Genomic DNA, 25,783 nt, shown 5'->3' with positions numbered 1-25,783 from the left:
TTCACTATGCTCCCATAGTGTTGGCCCTCACCTGCCTTGTGTGAAAGTGATGACAGTGGAGAAGGGGGGGGGGGGGTCGCTATCATGAGCCACATTATGTAAATAAGGTGCAGGAGCATGTGCCAGTTAAACCGCAGTGCCGTGCGAAGTGAGACTATACAGGCGGAGAGAGGCTTTGGACGCCAGAAGCCGGGGCCGTCGGTAGATGGCGGTAACCCAAGAAACCTGATCCAGCGGGCTCTCTGGCACTCTGTCTCAGTTTGCAGCACTGAGCGGTGAAGGCACAGAGGAGCCGAGCACTTTTGAAGGACACAAAAAAACGGAGAGAAACCGGAGAGCTCGCGGCGCGTCCTCTCCAGTTTTTACGCGCAGCCCTCCCGAGCCGGAGCCGGAGCCGTTCCGCCTGCCCTGCCTCGTCTCAAAGCAGAAACAACGGGACAACTAAAGGCACCATGGAAGACAAATCCAATTCGTTCTCCAGCAACAAGGAGGAGAAGGCGGATGGGAATAATGTTTTTCAGAGGCAAGACTCCATACAGAAGAACAACACGGGCAGCCAGAACAGCAAGGACCACGGCAACTCCGTGGGCTTCAAGGGGGAACGCGAAGAGGCCATGGTGGGCTTTGACGATCTGGAGGGGGAGTCCAGGGCACACGGTTTCATGCAGCGGCAATTTGGGGCCATGATGCAGCCGGGAGTCAATAAGTTCTCCCTGCGTATGTTCGGCAGTCAGAAAGCGGTGGAGAAAGAGCAAGAGAGGGTCCAAACGGCCGGATACTGGATCATTCATCCATATAGCGATTTTAGGTAAGGGCTAGAAGAAAAAAAAAAAAAAAGACCCCCCCCCCCTCCATCCTTCCTCCTCCTCACCCCTTTTCATCCACCCCTCCCGTCACCCCTGGGGTCCATACACTCTCACACATACCGCTCTGTCATCGCCCCCGCCCCCCCCCCCCTCCCTCCAAAGCCCCTTACGCATATAATCTATCTCCTGTATTTAGGCAATCAGGCGTCCGCAGGCTGAGGGCTCCGCTGTCCAAATGTGCGTGTGCGTCCGCGTGTGTGCGGTCCATTGCGGCATTTTTATTATAATAAGCGAGGAATGTGTCGAGGCTACAAAGGTGTGCGAGCGAGATGTCCTTGGAAAAAGCCCGGTGAATGTCAGTGGTTCGGAGGCAAGGGACGCGCACACCAGCCCAGGCTTCACACGCGCACACGAGCAGACACAGAGTCAGCTCCGTGTCTTCATTGCGACATATTCGGCTCTCGTGTATCGGGGCGACAGAACCTGGACACAACGTGACAATGCCACTGCACCACCACGGCTTGTAAACATTTCATAGGCGGCGGTGAAACGCTGGGCCTGTGTGCAAATCAGGGAAGATGCACAGAATGCGGTAAAAAAAAAAAAGAAGAAAAAAAAAAGAACACTGTACAGGGGATGAATTTAAAGGGAAATGGCCGTGTTTTGAATGCATTAGTTGAAACTGATCTTCGGATCTGTTTGACAGTGCTGGTGCATGCATGAGTGGTGGATTGTTTTCATTTCGTGCAGCTGCCCTGCTGGGGAAATGTGGTGGAATGTGTTTGTTTGGAGGGAGCTGCAGAAACCCTCATGCCACACTTGTTTCTCTGGCATCCCCTAAATGCCACAGGGACATTATCACTGTTTTTTATGTTTTTTTTTTTTTTTTTCTCTCTCTATTGGACATGGCTGAATAAACCCACACATTGCATTGTCCTACTGAGAGAAGCTCAGATGATCCACATGAGAAGGTAGTGAAACCTGCTCGTCATCTGTGGCACACTGACTGCGTAAACAAATGAGATCAGGTTCAGGCAGGACTGGTTGTCCACAGGCCGCGTGTTTACAGTTCACCACTTAACCAATTAAGCATTAGTCTGTGCACCAGTGTCCCCTGGCACGGCATAGAAGGGCTCAGCATGGCTCAGCACGGTGGTGACACTCACCCCCTCCAGTTCTCTCTGCTGTAGCAACGTGCCAGGGCACGTAGACAGAGCTGTCCGTGGTCCTGAACTTAGAGCAGGCCTTAAGCACTGAGTGTTCACCCTGCTGGTGATGGAGCCCGCATTAGGAGCATATGTGCCCTGAAAGTTGAATTGACTCTTTCACTGCGGCTTTATAACTGTGTAGCTCTCTGCAAAAGGATAAGTAGATCACATTGATGTGTTTTAGTACAACACAATGTGCATAACGGCTCCAAACTGCATCAGTGTTCACGAGGCTTTGTGTTTTGTTTCACCTTTGCACTAACCCCATATGACTAGACACACGAGTACTGCTAACAGGGATATCCTGAGCTCCCCACACAAAAACACAGGCATATGCACACGCCCATGTGCGCACACAGATGTACAATGATTGTGGGCACGGATTAGTAGCACAACACAACAGTCAACGAGCTTAGCAGTCTCTGAAAACTATTATGTAAGGAGATTTGACCCCCGCTTCTGAAAGATGGACAAGGGTAGGGAAAGAACTCTTCACTGATGATGCCAACAGTACCTTTTTTCAGTTATTAATGATTGATTCGATCAATTGCAGTTGTGTTTGAATCTGCTCAAAATTTAATAAATAATATAAGCAGGGAAGGCAGATGAGGCAGTAAATTCCTACAAGGGTATGAAGGTGTTAAAAAAGTTTTTAATGTCGATGATTCTCTTTCTGATCAAACTAAAACCAAACATTTAGACAAAACAAGAACAGGACAATCAGAATAATGACAAACCTCAATCACACAATCCAAGAACAAATCCGATCTTTTAAATATGATAAATGTTTCACATTTCATGTAGTTGTTGGGTCAGGGTTAGAGAACCCTATTCTGAATGTAATACAAGGGAAGAGGAAAATTAAGAAGGAAAGTGCAGGAAAAGGCTTCATACAGGAAATGATTGCCGATGTCACAGTAGTGCACATATGTTCAGTACAGTATGTCTCAGAGCTTATTCTGACTGTGTCAAATCAGAGACAAATTGGGTCATCAATGGGGGTTCTCTTCTCAAGGACTCTTATTTCTGCTGTATTAGAATAAAAAGCTACAAGAGGAAGGGGAACGCCCCCTTAGGTTCATGTCTAATGTCATTTCCATAAGAGAAGCTCCACGTCCTCTAGTGAAGATACAGCCCTCATATATACCCTTGTATATCATATGAGAGTCTGCATCCTGACTCCAAAGTGGTGCTGCGAGGTTGTATCCTACTGCTCGGAGCTATCTGTCATGCTGGTGCATAGATGATGGAGGTGCAAGGGTCCACTTTGCTTGGCAGCTCTACTTGCACTTTGGCATAAAAGTTAATCTGTTTCTCTGCTGTGGGGCTTGACTTAACAACATAATTATTTTTGGAGCTTTTACTGTTTGTGCGTATCACTACCAATCTTTGCATAATTAAATATACACGTGCTGCCCCGCATTCATCGCTGTTTCATTCTCTCACTGAAAAGTCTTGCGTAAGTGCCGTCCATGAATGACACCACTATCCACATGGGCTTTATATTGCTTTGTGGGAGTGTTTGAAACTTAATATCCAACATATTCTTCGTACACAGTGGCTGCTTAAAGATTAATGGCAAGTTAGTAATATTCATTATTCATAGATTTTTAGAGGGGCCTCGTGCGCGGCCTCACACACCTCTGTTTATGCCGAGGAGAGGCCTTAGTGGCAGGTGAAAAACACTCTTGTGATGTAGTTTCTCTCAAATAACAGAAAAGACACATGGGTTTGTTTCAGCAATCACATCTGCTCATAGGTGCAGTGACACGTTCTTGTCGTTTTGCTTGACATTGAAATGTGTCCCTGGTGCCTCTTATTAACTGTGCCGGAAACGGAGGGACATTTATTCTCAGCAATCTCCCCAGATCCATTAATAATGACACATGTTTATGATAGAAATATGGTAAAATTGCATTAATGCATGATATCCTAGGAGGGTTTCAGCAATAACTGCATATATAGATACCCAAATGTAATAATACTTCTTTATTATCCCAATAATATTGATCTCAATATCCAGAGGGAAAGATGTGGCAGATGTTTCTGTCCCAATATGCACAGATAAATAATCATTCCAACTTGTGACCTCTGTAGCACAGTTCATAGCCATTACGTTGCAGATTGGACCAGCCCAGGCTGTGCTGAGTAAGATCGTGTGGGGTTCCCTCAGCTGCTTGCAGAAGTAGTTGGACATTGATTATGTTGTATTCGGAGGAAACGTACGAGAGCAAAGCGGGCCGGCTTCATGTGCAGCAGGATTAGTACGGTAGAGATTCCTCTGCTTGGTTTATTAATCCATCACTGGGCTGCCACGTAATCAGATGGTAACTATATTATTATGGCTATAATGATAGAACAAAATATGTATCTTTATCTACAAGTTTACATTTATATGTATCTTTATCTACAAGTTTACATTTAGCCTGGATCTGATGTGGATATGATCTGGATTTCATGGATCAAAATAAATTTGTTTTGGCGGTCTATCTTTTCAAACATATTGGAACATTTATTTAATGTAAGATGAGTGATGATGAGTTTGCAGAAAGTGCACATTGTATTTGTATCTGATGCAATGCATGCAATATGCTGATAAAGTGGCCAGTTAGCTTTGGTGGAAGTATGTTCTAAATCCACCACAGTAGTGGTAGCTGCAATATGCATGGTTTTTCTTTCATGGCATTTTCCAGCACCTTCAATTGCTTGGTTCATTGAGCTGAATTGTAAGAGCTGAATTGTTTTTCCTCTTGGTTGGGTTTATCATTTGAAAGCTTTTTCTTTTTTCTACCTGTGATGTATTGGTGTAACATCGGCACATTTCTCTTTCCCAGCTCTCGCACTGTGTATAAATCAGCCAGAGGACCCGGTGCTGTCTCTGCAGCGATACTGCAGCACCCACAGTGTTTGGGAACAGTGATCTAGTGATTGCATCTCCCACATTTTATCAATCAGAGCCAAGGCTTGTGTTTCTGAGCGGATTTAAAAATACAAAAAATACAAAACTCTGTAAACCAGATAAAATTATCTTTTTAAAAGAGCAACAGAATGCAAAGATCTCCTCGATGTAATTTCATAGCTGGGACGGGACCTGGGGTGTACGTGTGGAGGTGAGCGTGCAAGAATTACCATGTGAATATGAGTGGAGTAGTTAAGGTGCGCTGCTGGAGCTGTCAAACCCGAAGGAGTAGTCACTGAATGCACTGCTGGTGCTGGAGCTGCGTGTGACAGTCGGGTGCACTGCACTCGTTTACTGGTTTAACTGGGACTGGCTTCATTCTGAGAACAGGGTCACTGGAGCAAGAGCCTGATACAATGATGTGGCTAGGACTGGACACAGTGGTAGAGCTGTTAAAGATCCGAGGCAGTTGCATGATTTTTTACCAGCAAGTAACTTAGAATTGCTTTCCAATGCGAAATGTCACTTAGTCTTCAAATATCAGATCTAATCTTCATGTTTTTCGAGTCTGATTCGAGGGAAACTTCTTCCGAGCTCCGCTGCTTTAATTCAAAACACAGAGAAACATTATGCTTTATTCATTAGATAAGTGGGCGTCTCAGAGGTTAAGGCCAGTATACCACCTACCTCAGCCAAGAGAGAAATGGAAATAACTCAGAGATGTGGGCACTCAGTGGAAACTCATTTTCAACACAGGGCAATTGATTATGTTAATATGGGAGGAAAAGAGCCACTATTTTAAATGATTTGAAACAGTCGTTTAACAGATAAGGATAATGAATTCTACAGTGGTATGTGGGTAATACTGATTTATCCTTTAAAAAAAATAAAAGAAATAGTACATTTTTACATTGTATTCTAATTATTATTCACTTTATCTCTGAAAGGTATTTCTCTTTGTTCTAGATTAACACTATGTTTAACCACAGGCTAATGAAGCTATCTTGAGTATTTCTTAAAAATTAGAAGATCTCTTTATAATCTCAATAATGAATAGTTCTTTGCATCTTGTTCTGAGGCCATTACAGAAGATGGCTTTTGGCAGATGTTTTGACTTGAGGCCACGTATTCCACTTTTATATATAAATAATAAAAGTAGAACTTATCTTGCATGTACATACTGTCGTTTGTACGTGCATTAGCCTAGCACGCCTAGCAAGTAAAGGGTATCGACCCACTGACATGTTGTATGTGGCTAGCATGTACACTTAGGAGGAATGAAGAGCATCACAAACCCATCAGGGCATCATGTTATCTGCTCAAGGTGTTAAGTCAAGGCTCTCCATAGAGGGGTCCACTCCACAGGCCTCAGTTCGATGCATGCTGGTGTAGAAATACTGATTAAGGATATCACAAACCACCTCGCTGACCGCTGTTTAGATGGAGCACAGCCTATTATCGGACACATGATCTGTGGATATTTATAAATCCAAGGCCTCTGCTTAATTTTCTTCCCAAAACCGATCCATTACTGGGTGGCCAGTCTGCCAGACAGACAGGCAGGCAGCCTGCCAACAAGCCAGTCCATTTCCACCTTCGACAACGAGTCCCGACCGGACGGCGAGGCAGAGCAGAGGCAGGCTGCAGTGATTGCGTCAGCAGACTTTTAACGCGACATAGGATTCCTGAAAGCGTCTATTTTCATTCATGGTTGCTCTGCCTTTATGCCTGATGAATCACGTCTGGCTCTGATCATCGCCAAACAGAGTGCAAGGACATCAACACAGCCAGACAGTACTGTTGCTAACAACACAAGCAGATGAACTTGTCAGAGTTCCCCTTGACAGCTTGTCAGGGCCTCAGAGACTCGGAACCTCCGCACCACAGACCAGAATTTTCGACTTATTATTCTCAGTTTCAGCAAACTGGGATCTTATGTACAGGACATGTATCCTAGCAGGAAGTAACTAAGACAATAATAACAAAATTGTTAGGTTTTTTTTTCCGGGCATCTTAGAGAGACGGTTGTGGGGTCGGTCAACTACTTTGGTTGAGGCTAAATATGAAAATAAATTCATTCATATTCCCCAGATGATGCACCAGAGACCTTCTGAAGACCTATACCAGGATCATTGATGCATCAGATGTTGCGAAAAATGCTGACTCAAGCATCGTCAAATACGCTAATCTATGCACGGGGAAGTCCCACAAGTTAATGACTGTGTGGGCCATCTGCAAGACTTTAATTAGGAGGAGATTCACTAGTGTTGCCAATTACAACAATAGCAACAGGCCGTACTCAGTAACAGCCAATACACAGATACTTTGCCGAAATGGGACTGAAACATCTCGACAACCGACACTTAAGTTTGAAGATACCCAGGTTTTGTTCCAACGGCGTCATCAAATCAAAATCTCACTTTATTTCCAACATCTGCTCGGTACTCTCATGTTCTTCACTTGCATTTCATTAATGTTTATGTGATTTCCTGCCTCCTACAAAACATCTGAGGAAAAAACCTGGACAGTTTTATACTCTCAGGACATTCTCTGAAGATGTAGTTGGAATCCGTCTTGAAAACTTGTTTTAAACTGGTAGAGTCTGACTTGTATTAAGTTAATTACAGTTGTTACCCACACATTCTCCTGCTTTATGGACTATTTCTAATTGAACGTCTCCATGTTTTCTCACTTGCGTTACTGATTTGTGTGTGTCTGTGCGTTCCTCCTCGCAGGTTCTACTGGGACTTGATAATGCTCATCATGATGATGGGGAATCTAATCATCATTCCTGTGGGAATAACCTTCTTCTCAGAGCAGACCACCACCACCTGGCTGGTGTTCAACGTGGCCTCGGACACAATCTTCCTCGTGGACCTGGTCATGAACTTCAGGACGGGGATCGTCAACGAGGAGAGCTCCGAGATCATCCTCGACCCCAAGATCATCAAGATGAATTACCTGAAGAGCTGGTTCGTCGTGGACTTCCTCTCCTCCATTCCAGTGGATTATATATTTTTAATAGTGGAGAAAGGTTTTGACTCTGAGGTTTATAAAACGGCCCGCGCCCTGCGAATCGTCCGCTTCACCAAGATCCTCAGCCTCCTGCGTCTGTTAAGACTGTCCCGACTCATCAGATACATACATCAGTGGGAGGAGGTGCGTATATATACTTTGTTTTTTCATGAACAGAATAAAAAAAAACAACAGTAAAATAAATTGACATAAGAGCTGAGAGCCAGGCAGTGACTCAGAGTTCTGGTGCACTGTATATGCCTGTGATGTGTTTGTGCAGCGGGGTGCGTCTTTCTGTGGCTCGCCGCTCTCCCCAGCAGCACGGCAACAACCTTGAAAGGTTAATGCACAGATATAATTGTGCACGTATAAAACTAATGGGTGCTGTCAATCAGCACCGGTCAGAAGGCTTATCTGTGGATAACAAGTGGTTTTGCCAGTTTCAGCTCAGTGATGGATGAAATCAATTCAGAGGGAGAAAAGGTAATTGGCTCCACTTCCGTGCTAGTTAGAACTATATACTGGATACACATGGATTCAGGGTATAATATAGTGTGGTTTAAAAATTGAGAGAGAGATTTATAGCGGCGGTTAAAGCAGCTACTTTGTGGATGTTTTGTTGGTGTGGTTGTTACGTGACTCTGGTGTATTTCCTGTGAACACCCACAAGGTTAAACAAACACCGGACATCACCCAGAGCGAGACATTATTACCCTCCATCGAGTCACTGCGCTGCCTGACTCAGACTATTTAACCAAGCTCTAGTGTCCTCCTCCGCCTCCTCCCCCTCCTCCTCCTCCTCCTCCTCCTCCTCCTCCTCCCGGTAACGATTTCATTACACTGACTGATCTAAAGATTGCGCATCCCCACATCACGACCCAACCATTTCAGCAGCTGCAGCTATGACACTGTGGCCGAAGCAATGATGTTATTTGCCCTGAAACGCAGCTCAGTTAAAATGCGAATAGGCGACCATAACACTCTCAACTGTAATGAGCCGACCTCACGCTCATCCCGAACGTCCTTGCCTGTCCTGCTCCCCGCCCAACTCCCACCCTCATTGTTATTGCTGCCGCGGTTCTCCACGCTGCTGGTTGTTGTTGTAAGGGCACATACTGCAGGGTTCACTGATACATCTGCTACAATGGCGATGCGGGAATGGATAATTCACTGTGTAAAGATGTGTTTGGCAACGTAAGAGGTTGAATAAGTGAATATTTACAGAGCAGGAAACGATCGCACGGGTAGCAATGAGCATCCGATTTTACGGATATAATATATACAGTAACTGTGCTTCATTAAAATGTCGAAAAAACGACCAGACCTACTTTCAAGGATGTAACTTTGGGTTGAGCATTGTGTGTGGGGGGGTTTAAAGTCCAATTATGTTGATTATTGGGAGGGTTAGAACCCCCTGAAACAACGTATTACCAAGGGGAAACGCACTGTTAGCCAGTCAACAGTTTTTTCCTTCCACTGTTTGTATCGGTCACTCATTAGAGATACATTTTTTGCTATTTGCAGCATAACTTCTATTACATCACCTTATCCGTGAACGTGATTTGCATCGCGTTATTATGACCATGACGGTGAAGACAACGACTGCCGTGTTCCCACTCTGCTTCACGACATCGACAAACTAGGTCTCCTGTTATTGTTTTGATTGAGAGACCCCTAGTGGCCAAAGTAACATATCATTTGTTTAATCGACACACACAGCGCTATTAGTGCTTTAAACAGCACTGTATATGTTTTGTGTCATTCTTCCTGGATAAGGCACGAATGAAAAACAAAACACATGTTTAAGCAAAGTGTAATTCTCAAATGTGGGTCTACGATCCACAGACGCACACAAGCGTAGCCTCACAAACTCACTCACCCACTGAAAGTGAGCATCATATGGATTTCACCCTGACATGCACACTGTGTGGGAAGTTTTGTCATAAAATTCAGATAGGGCGGCAGAACATTATGCTGCAGTATAGTTTGCAGGGCTGTGTGCAGTGGGAGGATGAGACGGTATGGACCGGGGTTAGCAACACAAATAGATGGTGCCGCAAGGTTAATGAAAATCTGCAGTGAACATGCAGGGAGGCAGTGCAGTATAGCAGAGGGATGTGTCATAATGCCTGGATCCAACAGTCGAGCTCAGCCCTGCACACTCGGTTCATCTCTCTCACGCTCGCTCATTCCTCTCTGCCTCTCTCCGTCTTTCTGCTTATCAAATTCTTCCCCTTTACTTCTCCCCCTCTCTTCCCCTCATGTGTCCTTTTCACACCCTCTTACTCACGAAATGTCACCCTCCTTTAGCACTGGATGTCTCGAGACGTCGTCGATTGTAACTTTAAAAATAAAGGTAATGTATTGAAATCGAGTAGAGTTCAGCGCAACGACATTAAATGGACACGCCCAATGCTATAATGGCGACTCAGACACATCCACGGGAGACGTGAGAGGAAAGACAAGGCACTCAGTGGAAAAATCCCAAGCTGTCGTAACGTGTTAGGTGCAGGGCGCAAGATCAGAGCTTTAATGGAAGGACAAATGCAGTCTTCTGCAATCATAATGGGTTTCAAGCAGTGGACCATCATTACATCAGCCTAAGGACGGACCCACCTTAGTTAATCAGTCAATTTCTTTTGTAAGTCATCCTCCGGCCTGGACGTCCGTCATTTCCCTCTGCTGTCGTGATCTCTCTGCCCCACTTTTTCACTTTGTTGTTTCCATCTCTCCATCGGTGAAAGCGTGCATGCCGGACTCTCGGAGCCGAGCTGCAGTCAGTGTCTTATCAATACTATCGGGAAAATTCATAGGTTTCATTAAACTTAATGAGCAGCAAGCAGATGGAGATTGATTTTTGTTGAGAAAATGATGGTTGGTCTCAATCTTTTTTAATAAGTATCTATGAGCCCTTGTGTTGAAGCAGAAACCTCTTATTAGCCTTACTGCTGAGAAGTGGATGCTGAGTATTATAGTCAGGATCTGATGCATCTCATTTGTTTATTTATTGTTCACCCTCTTATCGACACGATGCACAGAGATATAGATTTTCAAATGGTTGGAGTGTGTGTGTTCAAGTAGAACAAAATCTAACTTCATTTTGGACCAATTTGACAGTAGATGCTACTATTTCTATCTTTGTGCATGACTCTCCGTGGGTCAAATGCAACGTGAACTGTGCCACTCATGAAGCCCAGTGAATCGTTACAGGGTTCTGCAGCATTTTAGCATCTTTCAGCTGAATGTTTTGGTTTCACATCCAGAAAATTGCACTGCCTTGATTAAACCATGCAGTAACTAATGTATATCTGATCTCGATAATGTCTTCGGAACATTTCCCACCCCGTCAGGAAAGAAAAGCCCTTAGTCATAGTCTTCTTCCACTAATGGTGACCTTCTGGGAATCATTAAAAACTGAATATTTAACAATTCAGTGAAATAATGAGACTAGTCATCAAGGGCACTTTTTGCCCTTTCATTTTTAATTTCACCGGCATTTGTTTTGGATCTTTCAAGGACATTTTGGCCCTCTACTCCTCTTTAATAATGATTCTACCTCCCTTATGTTTCTCTTATTATTTCATAGCCTCTCAGATAAAGGGCTAATTATCCTAATGACCTTACAGTCACGACAGACTCGTACTACGGCTGTTACCTTCGGATATCCACTAATGCAGCAGAGATCTTTGGGAGTGTCTTCCTTCCCAGGAACCGTTTCAGAAACCACCTCATCCAAGGCTGATTTTAATAATGAATGCCAGCGGCAGACTGAGAGAGTATAACATTTTTAAACTGCTGCGGCGAATCCCCATAGCTCCCAGTGCCACATCTGGCTCATCACAGCCACCAGGCCTCCTGCCAGATCCCGACTGGAGCTCAGGGGCTCAGGTTGGGCTTGTGGCAGGAGACCGGTCCCCCAGGGGCGGCCCTGCACTTTTTAGAGCCCCGGGCAGAATCTGTCTGCTTCTCCACACATCAGTAACAAATCAGTAAAAATTATCATTATTTAATTTGCCAACATACTGAATTACTCATCTTCATTAAATAATGGCATATAGGGATCTAGAACATCAACAAACCAACCCCTGAAAAAGAGCAACTCACCTTCAGGCTAAAGTTTATGTTTTTATACGTCCATGCGTTTTTAATGTATATCTGTCAAAAATAAAGCTTCAATTTATCTCCTCCACAATTATTTATTTTAAAGTCTGTTCTCTGCAGAAAAAGTCATCAGTGATTGCCTTGTAGCACATCTGCTGGGACCTAATTATTGTTTCCCTCTGTGATGCTGCAGTGGAAATGTTAATGAATACATTACTATAACATTTTGACAACTAATTTAGCAACCTGCATAGAATCAGAGAGCTCACGTTGTGCTAAGCTTTTATAACTGAGGTTAATGATTGCATATTTTTCAATAAACAGTATTTCTATTGATAAGTTACAGCAGCTCTGGCTTAGAAATACCTTTGCCATATGATGCTGAGGGAGATTTGTCCCTGGAACATTCTGAGTGTGTGTGTGTACTTGTTTTACACGCAAGCACAAACCTGACCTTGTCATGACCCATTATCCTCATGGGGACCAGTACCGATGAGCCAAAACTTAAGTTCTAAGGTTGTGTTTGTGCTAAGGTTAAGGTTTGGGTTATTCATGAATTAGTCATGGTTAAGGTTAGGGAGAAGGCTTTGGTTAGGCTATCCATAGTGAATGGAACTCAGTGCCAAGACCTAATGAAGGCTGCACAAAAACCTGTGTGTGTAATATGGAGACAGTCTGTCTTTAATTCAGGGTTTGTTTTCCTCTTCTCTGAAGAAGATATTGTGTGTATGTTGTATTTGGTCCCATTTCAGTCAACTGTAGTTTGATACTTTGTCCCACCTGCTTCACACAATGAGTCCCACTTCCTTCAGTTGGTGCTAACACGCTAAAGAAGCAGGACATGATCTCACCAGTTACACCTGCTGATTACTCACCTGCACTGCTGTGACCTGGTTTTTATTCTTATTTATGTTTATTCCTACGAAATAGTGCTGAATCATGGCATTACCAAAATACACAGTATAGATGCTGGCAGGTGTTTCCCTTTTTTCAATGTCCTTGTTTAAAAATGTCTGGAAGAATGAAACTTTATCGTTACCTCCTGCCATCATGTCATCACCAGAGTTGCCTTTGCGACACCCTGACAGATCATTTGTCAGTGACTTCTGCCCATCGCAGGCACAGTCGGTTGGTTGGTGGGTGGGTTGTTCGTTCATCACGTTTATTTGATCCCTGGCACGCAATAAGAGCTCTATTCATATTTTATAGGAAAATAAACTGAGTGTGCGTGCTGCACTTAGCAAGTGCTTGTGGGACGTGGCAGCTACGGCAGCCCCAACGTGCAGCTCCAATTTGTTATCGTGTTGTCATTCAAATTGTTGGGCCGTCCTTCAAAAATAAAACCTGTATCAACGAACATCAGATCAGATTGTTCTTTTCAATCATGACTAATATATAACGCATATGTTGCACAAACCCTAACCCTCTGAATACACAGGCACTGGTTATGGCGGATATGTGTTTTTCACTGGGCTGTATTTGGGAGGTAGTGTGTGCTGCAGCTGACTGCAGAGCATGACGCAAGTGATCTGTTTAATTAGAGTGTCTGCAGGGATCCGTCATCCCGAGCGAAGGTGCACAGTTGATTCACAGCTCAGTCGGTAAATTGATCTGAAAGGGGGGAAAATGTGAGCTGACTGACCTGGGTATCTAGTTCACTGCGTGGGATCAGTAGAGGAGACTTTAACTACATTACACTGGCTAAATGTGGTCTCCACTGAAGTAACCCATGAACTACTGGCTGACAGCAGGCCTTTTTTTCCTCCTCTATATTTAGATAAAGGATTTTCAACAGACTGACAAAGATGTGGATATTGGTCTTTTTTAGGGTAATTGTTGAATTTAAGACACAACGTTAAAGGCTTCACGGTTTTGTGATGTAGTATTTAAAAAAAAGTCCTCTTCACTTCAACAAATATTACGGTAATGTACAGGTTTTAGTTTATTATAGAATAATTGTAAATGCCATGAAAATACAGTAAATTACTAACATAATAACCGTATAATAAATGTGGTCTGGGTTAGGGTGTGTTAATCTGTAAATTAATATAATGGGGAAATGGTCTTAAATACCAAATTATATTGAATTTCATATGTATGTGTTTATATGAATTTTTTTGAAGTGTGTAGCATATATAATCTCAAATAATATATCTACACGTGTCACACAAAATTAAGCTTCTATTTTAAAAGAACTGACGTTTCAAATCAAGGTGATCAAGGCCACAGTTTACTGTCGTCTCCCTCCTTAGCAACAGAGGAGCCGTCTCAGAGCTGTTTTACAAAGTGTTTGGTGGCTTGAGGCCGCCGCAGTCTAAGTGCATAATCTCTCCCTCACTCACACACACAGAAGGTGTGCTGAATCATGTAGTGCTGAATCATACGTGAGGCTGAAAGAGAGACGGCAAGACCGATGGAGGAGGAAGTGTGTAAAGAGAGATGTGTGTCGTGTTTTCTCTCTGTGTGTGTGTGTATCCTCATCATACAGACTCAACTGGGATTCATTTGCGTCGACCCGGCTTCTTTCTGTCATTACACCTTGTAGAATGACACTTAAAGAAATACAGGAGAAAGGTTTTTTAATGTGATCCGATAATGCTTTTTTTCTGGCTTTACATTTTAGGACAAGCGATCCACCTTTGTTCTTTTGAAGCTGCACACACATGCAATCTGTCACAGTGACCGTAGAGCTAAACAAAACCCTGTTGAATCTATAAAAGAACGTATACAATCCATTTATCACACAGAACATCCAATGACATTTATAGGAGGATAATTAGAAGGAGCCTGGCCTCATTACAACGTTCTCTCAAATACCATTTGGTTGTAACACACACACACACATACACACATACACATATACACACATACACACACACATGCACACACAGCAGTGAGGAGCAGGGATGTGACTGGCTGCAGGACTCTTCTCTGTGGTAGCGTGGTGTTGCAGCAGAGCCTATGGCTGATGACTGTATACAACTGTTCCCTGTTATTGGACATGATTTGATGTGAGTTGATGTGATGTATGAGGCTGAGGACTGTTGAGGGACTGTGTCATATCCATGTGTGTGTGTGTGTGGGTGTTTGTATATCTGGATAGCTCATACCCTGCAGCTTAAACGTGTCATATGGTAGCTTCGTGGGACAACTGATCTTTTTTATTCCTGTATTAACAGGCAAATACTTGCAAAATATCTATCCAGCAAAGACAAAACTGAAAAGAAATGAAACTTTTAAGCCAAACAAAGACACAAAAGAATCAGAGGATCAGAACAGTTTACAGATTAAACTTGCTTGAAACTGTGAGAGGAGAAACTCTGACCACTGATCACTTCAAGGCAGTTTAGAGCAGGTGTGAGTTAGCCCAGATTCTGTGGTCCTGCTAGAGGAGGCGCACGTAGCCATGGATGCACAGCTGGTCGTGTCTATTCAATGTCCCAACAAGAACCCGGCACAGTGGGCGACGCAGTGCAAAGCACAAAAAGGTCTGATATCCCGTTAAGATACGCTGAGGACACGGAGGAGCTACTTCGTTCTGTGCCTGGAGACGCACATGTCATTTATCAAACAGTGGCAGCAGCCTGGAATGGCAGTTCTTAATCTGAGGTGTTGCTTGTTAGGGTGAGCTTCGGGAAAACAGGCAAAGACGTCCGGATAAATGTGCAGACTGGAGTGGGAATGTGCACGTTCCTGAAGAAAAACCTAGCATCGTATCAGTCCCACCAATATTCTACATGCAACTATTTTCTCTATTTAATATTTAAAAATTGCAGCGCTTTAAATGTTTGCTTTGTATTCCTCTTGTATTCTAATTTATAAATCTTTCTCCTAGTACATATTATACACAATATTTCCAGGTGTCGGTAAATTGTGATCTCTATTTTTATACTAAAGGAACATTTTCACAACGTAAATGCACCTGGAAAATGTATCTGTTGACAGTATTCTGCTGACTTTGCATCAGTTCAAAGCCCCTTAAATAAAAGGGTGCAGTGGGTATTTGACCTGAGCTTAAGTGCTATAGCATATATAGTAGATATTTAAAAAAAATTGGATCTATGACAGAAATGGACAAAAGGAGTGCAAGTCAGTAATGGTGTCCAGACAAATGTAGCTACGGTTCAATTAAATATCAGTAAAATAATAATGCATTTGTCTCTTAAGCCTGTGCAGCAGCAAATTTGCTGTCCAGTCCTGCGAAGCACTCGGCTACGGAGCAGTGAATTCACTTTTTCCTCCTCTGCTCATGCATTTTTCATCAGCGCTCAGGCTCCACAGTGATGTTTGTGCATGCTTTGTTGCATTTGGTTCAGCAAATCTTAAAACATTTATTTACAGACAGAAATAAGACATTTGTATATTTTATGCTTTTCCTCAGGTTCAACTTTCTGTAAAGATAGCTTTATGTGAGGGCCAAACAGGATATTGAGATGATTTTTGTGATCCACTGCATTGGTCATATTTGGGAGCCCCACCCATTTTACATTGCTGCATAGCATGGCCATGGGGGAGTCAGATAGTTGCACTTAGTTGTCCTCAAGTGCAACTATCTGACTCTCATACCTTTTACAAGATGTGCATTGCAAGCCATCATTTCTGTTAAAGATTTAGGATTAATTGAAGTTTCAGATTGTGCCTCAGTTATTCCATTGAGATATTTAATGAGGTAGAATTGATATTATCCTTGCTAAATTTAGTTTAACAAAAACTTTCACATATCTTTTCTTTTGAAGCAGATTCTACACTATCTCTCTCACTTTCCTCCCTTTTGGTCAATTTGTCTCTTTTCTCTACCCTCAAACACACACACACACACACACATCTTCACACAGACGAGCAAGAAACGCCACTCTCACACACACACAGACTTACACACACAAGCCTAATGGACTCCTGCAGTCCAATTTTGTGAAGCAGACAAAAATGAGGCACAGTGCTCTCCCCCCCCCCCCCCCCGCTCTCATGCTGTCTGTACTCATGTCTTCTCTGTTTTAAGATGCAGCTCCGACCATGAACATAATGCGCCTTGATTCCTTGTTCTTGCTCAGCTTGCAGAGGGAAGCTCACTCTTGGCCCACAGGGTGGAAAATCCCAGACTCCAGCGCCTGCAACAAAGAAAGACGAGCTCCTCTCGTCGTCCCCTGTAGATTTAACCCATTTTCCCTTGCCAGTTCACTGTGCACTCCTTCTGTTGCTAGTTGGTCTTGTTAACTGCAGTAGGGAGTGTTAATTGTCGAACCATATGGACTAGAGTCCAGAGTTAATAGTAGGTGCAGTGGAGAGAGAAGCAGCATTGCACGGTGTGATGATAGCAGAAAAGTATTGCAAAACCCTGTCGGTAAAACAGAACAATACTTCATTTTACTAGATTGTGTAGATGAGAATAGATGTAGTGGGCAAAAGTGGACGTGACAACACCAGAGCTCATGGGTGCAGGAGTAGTTTTCTCATTATTTTTCCTCAGACGTCGACATTTGGGTAAAGCCCACGGACACAATAACTCCTGCCTGTAAAAGCTGCGTTCCAATAGACACAGGTATTTGTATGTGATAAATAACATAGTAGCAATAAGACCTCAATTAAAAGTCAATAAACTCCGATTTATTTAATGACACAACTTTTTTCACCATTGGAGTTTGATGAGGCGGTTAAGAGCAATGATAATGTTTAAATGTTACTTCTGCTTGACAAGCTGCTAAATAGAAAATAGCAAAAACCAAACCAGTTATATATATTTAATTTATACTCAATCAGTGCAGGTAGTTGTAATCCTGCATGTCAATTTTAATTATTTGTACTTGTATGTGGTCAGTAGCGCAAACAAGTGTATGAAGTGTTATTTAACACTTTTTGATGATATCGCAAAGAAATCAAACACAAACCAAAATAATCTGTGCCCCTCCTTCGCAGAGGTCTGCTCTCTACTCATCTCCTGACGATATACTCTAATTTTCATATTTAGTCAAATTAGACATAATTATGACAAATAATGAGAACAGACTTTCCCTCGGCCATATCGGGTTTTGCAGTGGTATTGTATTAGTATCAAGCTATTTAGGCAGGTACTCTTAGTCACATGTTCACGTTGTAACAACACAAGAGACAAGTTCAGCTTTGAGATCCCTCCCCGCCAACTCCAATCCACGATATCATTAAAATATATTACATTCAATAGTGGATGTCAAATTGTTAAGTAGGGAATGGAAATGTGTGTTGCTGTTAAATCATCAAATATTTAAAGTATCATCCATTAGTGTGCCCTCCAAATACTTTTATAAAGTGATAGAACAGGAAGAGGGGACAGGGAGGCTTGACAAAATTGAAGCAAGAGGAATATTGGTTAGAAATGGACGATATTTTGATAGAAAACCAAGTGCTGTCATGCTGATACATCCTCATATGTCCAGTGAAAAGTATATCTCACTTTATATATGGTATTTTTGTTAAAGGATCAATAAATGTATGTATTTACATCTACATTTACCAATGTATTTAAAGAGAGCGAGGTTGATACTCCTTTTTGAGGCAGCCTTTTGGACACTGACAAATTACGAATACCTAAACTGAGGAATAATATACAATAAAACTTCAATCTGGGTTTTAAAACGATCTTACCACCGTCAGACATTAGTCACATGTGGACAAAGATATACTGTTACTTTCATATTTCCCCATTATCTTCTGATGAGACAATCACAAGCTGCTGAACTCCAGTGGCGTCGTCATCTCTAATGCTTCTTTTCCACTGGTCTAAAAAACCACACCAACACCAGCTGAACATCTGGCTTCTGTCTGCAATGGAAATGGATACAAATGGCCTTCACTCCTGGCCGGGTCACATGACTCTGCAGTAGACACGGGATTTTATCGGCTTAAACAATTTATTTCCTCTCAGCTGATGCAGTTTGGCATGTATGTATGTATATATGTATGTAATTTAAAAAGCTGCTATATTACACGCTGGTGCTGGGTTTCATGTTCATCCACACTTGCAGCGGCTAGCTTCGCAAGTCAGCGTGCGTCATGTCCTCATTGTGAGCATATGTATGACATTCAAAAAGCTCTATACTCATCCACTGGGACTATACCTCTATTTATCTCTCCCTCCCTCTCTCTTCTCGTCCCTCACTGTCGTTGTCATTCTGCCTGTCCCTCGGCATTTGACGTAAGATATATAAACAGACACGTCTGCACAGTGAAGACAGGGAGACGGAAAGGCAGTGACACTGGGAGGCAGTGACTGGGGGGAGAAAGAGGAGGAAGAGTTTGTCAAGAAAAGGAGGACAAATCTTACGCAGTAGACAACGGTGGTGTTTTAATCATCCGCATTTCTTTTGAAGGATTAAATGAACCAGGTTTCATGCTATACAACATTAGTGAATTAGAGAAGCGAGCAACACACACAGTGCCCCGCAACCACTGCCATCTTCTGTTACTGAGCATGTGCTGTAGCAGCCCCACAGCAGTCAAACCAAATCAACATCTGCCATTTCTCCCGACATCTGCTGGTTGCTTTTAGCATAATTTTGATTTTAGGATCATGTCATGTTTTGATACTCCGCACCAACGTTATTTTTATTGTCTTCTCCCGATTTGTACGAACCCCCCTCCAGAGTTCTGAGCGGAGAAACAGTGAGTGAACAGTGCTTTGATCTCCTGTCCATCCCCATGGGATACCCCCACCCTCACCCACCACCCCCACCCGTGAACACAAGTCTCCCTCGGCATGGTGTGCACGATACAGTAAGCAGACAGATGACAGATATAGTCTTGGGAGGGGGGCTGAAGTGATAAGAGTGGAGATTAGGCTAATCGCGGTTATTTTTGCCCGCTGGGATGTTGTTGGTGGTTACTGTGTGTGTGTGCGCGTGTGTGTGTGTGTGTGAGTGAGTGATGGGTATTCCGGGGGGTATTTGGGGAAACGGATGCATTGGTGATCCCTGGTTGTTAGCTGGGGAAAGCTATTATAATCTCTGCTCCACTGTCCTACTAGTAGTTGTTCTCACCACTGACAAAAAATTGTGGGGGGGGGGGGGGGGGACAGCACACAAATTTCTAAAAAATCAATCCCAGTACTGAACAGTCGAAGGTAATGAATTTTCTTTGATTTAAAGGTAAAAAAGAAACAGTTTTCTATCTTTTCTGTTGAAATCCAGATGAAGCATCAAACCCTTACTGGACTACGTGTCTGTCAGTAACCGCCCTGCCTGTGTCCCCCCCCGTGTCTTCACCAGCCGGGGAGACATGCACGGCTGAGGCAGAGGCGATAGCCATAAGTTAGCGAGTGAGTCATGGAAAAGTCTCGGTTGTCATTCAGTGCGCGTTCATGTGTTTTGGGGGCGTGGCTTTGCTGAGAGGGCCAATGGGAGAGGGGGATGTATCGTTGCATTTCTTCAAGTGTCGCCTGCCCTCGCTAGCTTTTCCGGGATTTCCAACCCTATCTTTAAAATCTGAAACCCAATGATATTAAATCACTTTAATTCAAGTTAGGTTAAAACGGAACAGCCTCCTATTTAGACGCTTGCATCATTACAGCTCTGGCATTTTGCTTGAACCACAATCCGAATGATAAATCCCATGTTTAAAATAGTTCCTGATTCTTTTTTAGTCAGTTTACCAATTAATCCTCCCAGCCCTACATACGTGACTGATGCAGGAGGCCCATAATGATCCATTGGTTATTTAGGAGTGGGCGACAAAATGTTTGTAAGAGATCCTGTAATTACGCCTCGTGCAAATTAATTAATTAGTGACTAGTGATGCATTTGGTGTTTGTCTACATTCACTTCCCAAGAGTTAATGTAGTGGTGGATTGATGTAGACGGACGGATCATCCATCTGTCATGACGAAAGCCGTGCAGCAGCGTCTCATACCGGGGCATCATTTTAGAAATACACTTTGACTGCTGTATAGATATGTATTATTATAGTGTGACGACACTGCAGGTTTGATTAAGCAGCATCAGGTGTAGCCATGACGCAACAGGCACCACAGTGGGAGGTATATGAGACCAGATAATGTGCTGTAGCTCCACTGTGGATCATATGACCTCATTGTGCTGTGTATTTACTGTTGAGCTGCTGTGTTACCTGTGTACAGCACCACTTGTCTCCCTCTGCAGTGTCACTGGTTTCTTTTTGGACGCATCACACTGAGAGGTGACATGGCCTGTGTTAGAGTCGTCACAAGCCGCGGATGAGTCTCCAAGAAAAATATCAAGTGCAGCTCTGCCTATGGATGATTCACCAGTGTGAAATCCCACCACGTGGCCGTCTCTGCCCATCCTGGGTGTGGCGGGTGTGTCTCGGTGGTGGACTGTGGGAGGAAGGCGCCGTCCTGCTGGTGTTAACCCGAGCGCAGCACAGGTCACCCTGTGCAATCCAATCAAATCCTTCCTTCCCTCACATGGGCACTAATCTGCCCTGACTGTCTTCTTAGCACAACTACAACTCCGGCTACAACACTCAGGCTTCCTTCCTCTCTCTCACTCCCCCCACTACATCAATCACTTATTGTCTTCTTCCCTCTTTTGCTAATTTCTTACTATTTTTCTTCTTTTTTTTCAATATCCGTCTCCCTCTTTCTTTTTTTGTCTTTTTTATATAATTGCATCATTGCCTGTAATATTATTGTATTAATAATAGTCGCCCAAAAGACTAATGAAAAACTTTACTCCTCCAAATTTGATGATTAAAGGCCCCCTGCCGCACCCTAAGATGTTAGGGACGCAAACCCAGGATGGTAAGTTCGAACATCCGCTGGTGGTCAAACTAGTAACTCAGACCTTAAAACGTACAAGAGATATTCACCATCTTGTCCTATGTCCTAAAAAATTCACATGCTAATACACATTAAGGCTTTATCAATGAAGGATCCTTGATGACCGACCTGCATACAAACCAATGAGATGTCACATTCATCCTCCGTCCTCTCCCTGTTGCCTCTTGTTTGTCTCTGCCCCTCTGCCGTCGGTCGGCCCTCCATCACAGACGGACTGACGGACTGATTGAAGATGATTTAATTCCTGGAACGATGCTGTCAAACTGTCGGGCTGAAACAGACTTGGTGTGGAAAAAGGGGACGCATGGGAAAACGGTGGTTCTCGAGCCAACTGGCGCGTTTTTGAACAATATGTCCACTCGCACTGCAGAATTAATTCCGTGTCTCTCGTCGATTTTCTGATGAGCTGCGACGTCGCTCGTGTTTGGAGATGTCGCTCGTGTGTGTGCATGTTTTCTTGGGAGGCGAGCTGATGTTATTTTGTTGGCACTGCTCAGGTTGCAGGTACAAATCAATAGAACATTCAACCTCCTCCTGACCCATAAATACATTCACTTGTTCATCGGACACACTGGGGCCTTTTCCCGCCCATAGAGAAGCCTTGAAAGAAGTTCCTAGAAGAATGTGCACAAATTAGCTGCATACATCAATCCCCTCTGAGAATAATGACCACATACGGACATGTGGAGGCTTAGCAGAGGGGGGGGGGGGGGGGGGGTCACACGTTTTAAAGGTACAGGATTCTTATAGAAGACTGGAAGTCGGTGTTCCAGTCGTGAGGCACTTTTCGCCACACGGTTTCCTGGGTACACGCTACACAAAACGAGTTCCATGCAGAAAAACATCATAAACATGACTCCCGTGGCTGTGGGAGCCTGTGCCCCAGAGGATGCGGCCTCTGCCAACGCCGCTCTGAATGGTGGAGCACAGATTAAGGCGGAACAGAAGCGTCGGGGTTATCACGCTCACACGACCAAAATAGACGCAGAGCGGGTGAGACAGCGGGCAAGGCAGCGAGGCTCGCGGTGGAGTGTGATGTGCTTAGTGGAAGAACAAGAGAATACTGCTGACGGACACAGAAATGATGGAAAACGGAGCGGATGAGCGGCAGAGCTCCCATAGGAGAGGGAGGGAGAGAGAGAGAGCGACTCAGGCAGGAGGAGTCTTTATTCCAACTTGGGACTGACACATCAGCAAGAGATGACTCATCCAATTAAATGAATGCTTTGATTAACGGCTGGCACAGGCTAAGCCAGTAAAGAATAGCATTACTACACGTTCTACAACCATCTATTTTAACCTTACACTCACACACTTAAACATACATTTGGTCCCTCAATTTAAAGAGTAGTTGTATTTTATGATACACAACAGGCCCTTGTACTGATGCTGCATTCAGATATTTAAATGGTAAACAGAATCCATATTGGAAAACTGGAGAGAAACTAGAGTGGCACTCAGAGTGTATACCTCCAACTAGGCCCAACAGTCCCTTAATGAAATCACATTTAAATCTACTAGATCCAGATTCTCATTTGGATCTGCACCGAATTTGCACACACTCATTAATATCAGTCCCTTAAATGCCAGATTTCTTTCTTGCATCAAGATCCATGAATTATTATCTGAGAAATTACCTAAAATATAAAAAAAACTGAATCTAAATTTGACTGGGTCTTCCTTGGGCCATTCCTGATTCCTCCTCCAAATTTTAATGGAAATCAGTTAAGTAGATTTTTGCATTATCCTTATCGTATTAAAAACTGACAAAAACATAACCTCTTTAGAGCAGCTAATAATGACGTTGTTTTGTAAGATGGATTCAAACTTTTGGTATCACTGCAATTTGTGATTCCTCTCGCTTAGGGGGTGAGTGGGAAACTTGATTTTCAAAAGAAACAAACGATTATTTTCTTGTGATATTCTCTTGATAACTTTGCTTTTCAAAGTGTTTGTCAAATGTCACTTTTTTTCTCTATCATTAGCTGTACAACAATCCGGTTGTAACAACTTCAAGTAACCAGCTCAACAAGATGAATGTTTGACGGGGGGCAGCGTATGGGAGAAAAGGCCGAGCCTCATGTTTCTTTTAATGATCGTTCTCTTCTCACTGATAGTTTACAGATTTCTATTATCTTTATATACACATTCTGAAATGCATCAACTGTCATTTTTTTAATTCTATCTGGAGTCATATGCAACAGCCATCTACAGTAGATGTTAAGGGAGATTAGCCAAAACTCGTCTGGACCTAAAACACCTACAAAAAGTATCTGTTTGTGTCTGTGTGGGCAAAGGGTAGACTCGTGGGCTCGACGAAATCTTGGCCCGGAAATCCACTGTCTACACCGGAAGCCACAAAATATTGGCCGAACCTAGTTGTGAATTCAATAGTCGATGGGTTCCGAGATCGAGTTGTTTTATACAAAACATCCATCTGTCTGTTATCTATACTTCTTACCCTTTGAGGGCCATGGGTGGGGGCTGGAGCCAATCACAGCTGACATCGGGCAGGAGGCGGGGTACGTCCCGGACAGGCCGCCAGCTTATCGCAAGCCAACACACAGAGACACACAGCGATTCCAATTAACCTAACCCTGATCTGCACGTCTTTGGACTTTAGGAGGAAGCCGGAGTACCAGGAATAAAAACCCATGCAGACACGAGGAGACCATACACACACAGAAAGACCTTGACCAAACCAGGATTCGAGCTCGAAGTGTGTACCTGATGAAAGACAACCATACCAGCAACTGCAACATGTACAGAACACAATCACCAAATTATACAGTACACTGAGGCCATGATCACACGTATACGAAATAATCAGTGGCTGACACTTGACTCCCGGTTAACTTCCATCAGCACGAGCGAGGGGGAATAAAACCTTAGACTGTGTAAGTGTGACTAATCCATAATACTGCAAATACTGCATAGTAATCATGCAGTTGCTTAGAAATAAATGCATTTTACTGGTTACGCTAATGTCCTTTAACCTCCTTCACTATTACTTCTTGGATACCACAGTGTGTTGGGCTTGTAAAGCAGAAGTGCGTGCAGTGAAGACTCAATGACCTCCTCTTTCAAGAGTTGTGTTACATTAATAGATCTCCACTTGTTTTCTGGCAGTGCAAAGATCCCATCGATTACCACCGGCCTTTTTAATTAAGTCTCTGCCTACAAATTACTGCCAGGCCTCATTACCCAAAAGTGCTGCCTCTTTGCTAAAGATTCACTGCTTTTCAATGCAGGGTAAATCATTGTTTTGCCGTTTGTTTCTTTGACGTGATCCGGAGGGATGCCAAGTGGAGTTCCTGTTCATCTTGTGTCTGTGTTGTGTGCAGATTTGCAGACTGATTAGCTTGTCCGAGCATACACTACGCTGCCTGAAGCTCTGAAATAATGCCAAGGCTATTTATATTTATTTAATGCTGTACTATACATATATCAACATGATTACACATAGCACATTAGAGTAACGTGAATTGTGATTACTTCCAGCATACTGCCTTTCTTTAGGGGAAGAGGGCGGCCACGGAAATGTATTTATGGAAATTGTCCATTTTCAGATTTGTCCACAACAACAAATTATAAACTGGGAGATTCATTAAAAAACAACGCTTAAGAAGATGGAGATAGAAGTAGAAGAAAACACTTTGCTAAATCCCAGTGAATTCCCCCAACATGATAATATGATTTTTCAAATCCAAGTTCAACTGTAATTTTGTTCTTAAGCAAAACCAGGAGAGAGATCCAGAAAGGAGATTTGCAAGACGCCGTTAAGCGGGAGAATTCCAGATTTTCCTGGAAGCAGTTTTGTCATCCTTCAATGTAATAGCCAGTGGTGGATTTAATCCCCTCAAATTAGTCCCTCGCTAATCCTCACTAACCTCAAACAGAGGTCACTCATGTCCAATTTGAAGATGCATAAAGAGCACTTTGTAATTGCGTGTTCCAGGCCCACAGCTTG

General features: G+C 43.3%; 1 protein-coding gene across 1 annotated transcript in view; it reads left to right on the top strand.

Moving 5' to 3' along the window:
- Positions 1 to 207: 207 nt before the first annotated feature.
- LOC133975539 (potassium/sodium hyperpolarization-activated cyclic nucleotide-gated channel 1) overlaps positions 208 to 25,783 on the top strand; it is a 68,317-nt gene continuing 42,741 nt past the window's right edge. The window contains exons 1-2 of the mRNA XM_062413509.1: positions 208 to 808; positions 7,649 to 8,072. Coding sequence (XP_062269493.1) covers positions 453 to 808; positions 7,649 to 8,072 — 780 coding nt within the window. The 5' untranslated portion in view covers positions 208 to 452. The remainder of the gene's footprint in view (positions 809 to 7,648; positions 8,073 to 25,783) is intronic.

This window comes from Platichthys flesus, chromosome 19, assembly GCF_949316205.1.
Source record: "Platichthys flesus chromosome 19, fPlaFle2.1, whole genome shotgun sequence".
NCBI lineage: Eukaryota > Metazoa > Chordata > Actinopteri > Pleuronectiformes > Pleuronectidae > Platichthys > Platichthys flesus.
Note: the sequence above shows the minus strand (reverse complement) of the source record. Positions and strands in the feature narration are given on the sequence as shown.